This window comes from Nannospalax galili, unplaced genomic scaffold, assembly GCF_000622305.1.
Source record: "Nannospalax galili isolate Female #2095 unplaced genomic scaffold, S.galili_v1.0 scaffold2636, whole genome shotgun sequence".
NCBI classification, from domain to species: domain Eukaryota; kingdom Metazoa; phylum Chordata; class Mammalia; order Rodentia; family Spalacidae; genus Nannospalax; species Nannospalax galili.
The window spans coordinates 11362-17385 of NW_008338105.1; the positions used below are offsets into that span (position 1 = coordinate 11362).

General features: G+C 39.1%; 1 gene segment (V, D, J or C); it reads right to left on the minus strand.

Annotated features, from left to right (window-relative positions):
• Positions 1–2727: 2727 nt before the first annotated feature.
• Positions 2728–3226, minus strand: LOC103733954. The segment is given in 2 exon segments: positions 2728–3032; positions 3162–3226. Coding segments are annotated over 2 exon segments (360 nt in total).
• Between the last annotated feature and the right edge of the window lie 2798 nt (positions 3227–6024).

Genomic DNA, 6024 nt, shown 5'->3' on the forward strand with positions numbered 1-6024 from the left:
ATAGATAGATGATAGGTAGAAGATGTAATTTTGAAGTAAGTTATAAACTAATATGCTTCCATGTGGATTTTTTAGACATTCAAACTATCATTTATCTTTCCTTCCTCTCTCTTTCTCTGTGCTATCCTCCTTCCACCCTTCCAACTTAAAGATCCTCTACCTTTTCTGTTTTCTCCATGATAGAGGATGACTCCTATCCCCTCCCTAGAGCTCCGTCCTCTCCCTTCACACTTCCTTTCTTCTTTCCTGACTTCTGCTGTTACCTCAGATTATATGTATACTCTTACATAAAATTCAGAGGTAGGAAACAGAAAATGCCTTTTTAGATCTCAATTGCCTCACTCAGTATAATGTTTTTCAATTACATTTATTGCCAGTTTTCATGGTTTCATTTTTCTTTACTGCTGAATACAGCTCCATTGTTTTTAATGTGTCGAATGACTATTATCTGTTCATCAGTTGAAGGATCTTCAACTTATTTCCATTTGCTAGCTGTTGTGAAGATAGTGCCAATATAAAGGACCAAGTATCTATGCATTAGATATCAAATTCTTTGAGAACATGACAAACAGTTTCAAACCTGGGTCATAAGGTAGACCTACATTTAGTTTTTTTTGGAATTCTTCACACGAATTTCCAGGGTTCCTACACATGTTCGCAATCCCATCAGCTGTGTACAGGGCTCTTCTTTCCCTGTTTCTTGCCAGCATTTGTTGTCGGTTGTTCTCCTGACCTTGGGCAATCTGACTTGCATGAGATAAAATATAAAAGCAGTTTTAACTTCCATTTCCATAATTACTAAGACTGCCAAACACCTTTAAAGATATTTCTTATCATATGGTAGATTCATTTTTAATTTTTTGAAAGTTCTCCACACTGCTTTCCAAAATTCCACAACTTTGTACATGTGATCTGGTTATACAAGTCTTTGGAATCTACCCAAAGAACTCATCCTACTATAGAGGTACCTGTTCATCCATGTTTGCTGCTGCTCTCTTCACAATAACTAGGAAATGGAAACAACCTAAGTGTTCCTTGACTGACAAATTGATAATGAAAATGTGGTACATTTACACAATAGAGCTGTACACAGCAGGAAGAAAAGACAAAATTATAAAATTTGCAGATAAATGGGTGGGACTAGAAGCTGTTAGAGTAAGTGAAATAAAACAAACCCAGGAAATCAAGTAATGTATGTTCTCCCTCTTTTCGAGATTTTCCCCAATTTTTTACCAAGTTTTGTGCATTTCATATAGTGCACCTTAATTAAATTTGGTGCTGCTTTGTACAGAGATTTTTAAGCAATATTTTGATAGAGAATTTAAAAATTTCAGAGATTATAAAATTTTTTGCTACTATTCATACCATCTCTCACTATCCCCAGAGGTCTACCTTGAACTCCCAACTACCGCTCCCTAACTTCATGGACTCTATTATTTTTTTAAGGCCTGTAGAGTCTAATTTTTGTTCCCCAAATACTCTTGTGTATAGGTCCATCCTCTAGAGCCTGATCAAGCTACCCTGTGTCACATCCTTAAAGAAAATTGAATCTCCCTCTCTAAGCAGCTATTAGTTGCTAACACTCCTTAGCTAGGATTAGGGCTTCTTGCCTAACTTCACCCTCCATACTGGGTTTATGCCTGACTTGCTTCCAAAGGTCTTATAAATAGTACCATAGGCCCCATTGGTTCATATGTGTAACATGTTTGTTATGTTCAGAAAAAAAGTGGTACCTGTATTTATCTACCACCTCTGGCTTTTACAATTTTCTAATCTCTATTCTGAGACAATACTTAAAACTTCAAATGACATGTTGTGATATAGGAGTCCCATTTAGGACCAAGCACTCTCCAGTCACAGTCTCTTATTATGTACCTGTTGACCACTGTGGGTCTCTGTGTTAATTGCCTCCTACTTCACTAAGAATATTCTCTGGTGAGAGTTGAGATGTCCTAATCAGTGAATATAATGATGATTCATTTGGACTCAACTTATTGCTAAGCCCATTTAGCAAAATGTTAACAGTAGGTTCTCCACTACATTCTGTGACCTGTCTGGCAAGTAATTATTGACCCAAAAAACTGTGCCAGATATGAGCTCCATCATGTGAAGTGGACCTTAAATCCAATCACACAGTGTTTCATCATTGTCATGTCATTTGTGCCATTATGGCAGCACTGAGCAAGTCTTACCTGGCTAGTTGTCACTGTATTCACAGGATTCACAGTTGTGTAATGTTAATGATTAATTTTCTCTTGTGGTAGCATGAGCAACAACTTTGGCACCTATGAAAGCTAGCCAGTAGAGGTGAAGCTTCAATGCTAGTATGAGTTTGATTTCTCCATGTTTGCTCTACAACTAATGTATGTATGTATTTTCTTCAGGAATAGGGTCTCACCATCGAGTTCTGCAGGGTAACAAAGAGCAATGGCAATAGGAGTATGAGCCCCAATTATGTTAAACCTAATTATCTTATATATAAACATCTGAGTCTTTTAACAAATCAGGAGTGTCCTTCTTCTTCTGAGCTTCATTGGCTGAAGAGGAAGAATAAGAGTTGGTATACAGAGCAGCCTCCTCGAATTCTCCTAACAAATCCTTGTAGTGATCATCCAAACCCAGCTTTGTCTGCAAAAGGCTCATAGCAGTCACAAGTTCAGCAGCTGTAACTGGGACAACCCAGCCTCACACATCTGCTTCTCTGTGAAGTTTATGTTACGAACTGTATCAATGTGGGGGAAAGCTATAATACTGTTGACAAAAGTATGTTCCAACATCTCCCGACTCCAAGCTGCTGATGGTGAGAGTGAATTGTGTTCCAGATCTACTGCCACTGAACCTTGATGGGATTCCAGACTGCAGGTATGTTGCACCATAGATCAGGAGTTTAGGAGTAGTCCCTGGTTTCTGCTGATACCAAGCTAACGAATTACTAATGCCCTGACTGGCAAGGCAAGCGATGGTGACTGTGTCTCCCAAGGATGCAGACACTGAGGATGGAGATTGAGTCATCTGGATGTCACATCTTGCACCTGAGATTGGAAACATAAGACAAATTTATAGTATTAATTACATGCAAATGTCTTCTCTGAAAAGCCATACATCACTGATAGTTCCTGGACTAAAAGTTTAAATAAAAAAACACCTACACATCTCCTTACCTGAAAACCAGAACAGCAGCAGGCCAAGGAGTTGAGCAGGACCCCTCATGTTCATGTTGTATCTTGACAAGGAATGACAACTTCTCAGGGTGTGAACATCCTATTAAGAGGTTCTTAAAGCAGTGGACCATGACTGAGCACATGCAAATCATTTGGGTTTCGAAAAGGTTGTATACAGCTGCTGGCATGGTTGGGCTAATCTCAGAGTCTCAGCACAAGCCCAGGTTTCCCCAGATGCTCAAGAAGATTTTTAGAAAATCACATAGATTTGTCTACTGAGAACAGACACTTGTTCCTGGGCCAAGACAATGTCCGTGTAGCTTTCTTTGGGCAATATGCTACTTTTACCTCTTGTTCCTGGACATTCATTCCTGCTAATTTCCATCAAGGAGAATGGCTGTCCTGAAACAATCCCAGAAATATGAACAACTGTTAGTCACGCCTATCACTAGTGACTATGGATATTATGATCATTGTATAAGCTGCTTAGCATTTAGCCTGAAAAATGAGCAATACTCAGTTAACCCTATCATCATTTTGACCATATCACAGAAAGAGTGCAACTAACGTATTTGTCCAGTTCAGAGCTCCACACTCACAACTGAAAATCGCTGTAAAATGATCAGCAAGAGAAACAAGTTACTAGGCTCTTAATTAACTTGGATTTCAGTGAAATCTCCAGGTCTCCTCCTCCTTCCTTGGGAGGGCTCTGGGATTTTTTCTATGCAAAGCAAATGCATTGATTCCACTCTTCTATAGGGTATATTTAACAAATTCCCCTGGACTAGAAAAATAAAGTGAGTGTATTGTTTTCTTTTAAAAAATATATTAAAAGTCTTTGATCTTTTATGTCACTCTGGAAAGTACACTGAAAACCATTCTGTGAGCTCCATCTCACCTCTCAGGCCTACACTAGTTCCCCATAGTCGGGTGAGTTTTCTCTGCATCTGCCTTCCTGACTCTCAGGCCTACTTGGGTCTCACAGTGTCATGCATGCCACAGACCTTTTAATTTCCCAAGCCAAGTGAGTTCACTGACCCTAGCTCCCTCCACCCCATCCTATCTGATCAGGTGTTTCAGAACCTTGCCTAGCTTGCAATTTCAAGCTCTTCCAGAACATAAGTTCCCCATACCCAGCATTCCTGTGTCTGCTCAAGTTATTCAGTTCTACACATCTGCCATACCTGTGAGTGCCACCACACCTGTGAGCACTTTTACACTGTGAGCTCCCCAATTCCAGTCCTCCTTATCTTCCCTTGCAGCTCCCAGCATACACAGATTCTGCAGCTTCCTGTACCCTTTAGATCCATGAGTTCCCCCATTCCCTGGAAAGACAGGGTGGCTTACATGAATGAAAAAGAAAACCACACACACACACACACACACACACACACACACTTTATTTTCCTAGTGCAAGACAATTTCTTAAATATAACGTATAACCCCTTAGAAGAGTAGGATCAATGGGTTTGCTTTGGAGATCTCATATATATATATTTGTGGAGATGCTAGATAAAAAGACAAGTAAATAAAAGAATATTAATTAGGAATTATAAATCCTTTCTAGAACATATACTAACATATGATAACACGAATTTTGACAAATGAAAAACTGAGTTATTTGTCCTTCTAAATGAAACTTAGTTTATAAAGTCCATATTCAAAAATGGTTTGCTTATTTTGCCACATCATTTATAAGGAACAGACACACACAAACATGGTCTATATAAACCTTTCAGCATTACAAGAAGAAAATGCTTCAGAAGATTTGCCACATATACGCAAACGTAGTTCTTGGGTGAGGATTTAATCTGGCAGTAGATGTAGGAAGTACTATTACCAGCCTGGTTTGAAAAAAAAAAAACATCCATGGGGACATTATTGTACAAAACAGATACTTTTGTAAACTTTACATTTGATTATTGTGTATTTCATACAGGACATCTTAAACATCTTTATGCCCCCTTCCCATTGGCATTCTCCCATAGTTACTCCATGGGATTTCATGCATTCTGTCATTAGTATTAAGGCCTATCATGTCAACTTTTATCCTCCCTCAGTGCAAGTTCTTCCATTGAGTTCTTATCAGCCTATCTAGAGTCCTTCCCTTTAAGAAAATCAGATCTTCCTCATTAAGCAGTAATCAGCTGCCTATAGTTCTTTGGCTACAATTGGGGTCTGATGTCCATTTCTACAGTTCTATGCTGGAGTTTTGCCTCCTTGACATTGCGTGGGTTTTGGACGTGCTGACAATATTGCTATACTTTCATATGAGCAAGTTTCCAGGAGCCTGTAAGACTATTTCCATAAGGTCGTGAACTTGCTCCCCTGGCTATTACAATCTTTCCTCTCCCTCTTACACAATGATCCCTGAGCCCTGGGTGGGTGAGGTTTAATATAGGAGTCCTTTCCAAAGACCCACTCTCTGCAGAATCTGATTCTCTACACTTTGGTCATTTCTGTCCTTTTCTCTTCATGGCCCTTTTTTGCATGAGGGAGTTTCATTGACAGTAGAGATATGCATTAGTATTTTCTTAATCCCTTCTCCCATTATGTTAAGTGAGCAGTAGATATTGAGGTTCCATTGCAGATATGTCATTTAGGGTTGGGCAAGTCATGATCTCTGTGGATAACCAGTTGTAGAACTGTAATAATCTCCATCTGTTGCAAAAGAAGCTTCTTTGATGAATGGTGATAGGCATACTTCTCTATAAATATAAGGATCCATATTTAGCACACTTGTCAAGGGATGTGACAGCCTTCGGGTTTTCTCTAAGATGTATGATCATTCCATCCATGTGTATTTGGCTATGTTTACTGTACCACACATGAGTTCCCTCCTCTTGAGTGGGATTTTTTTATC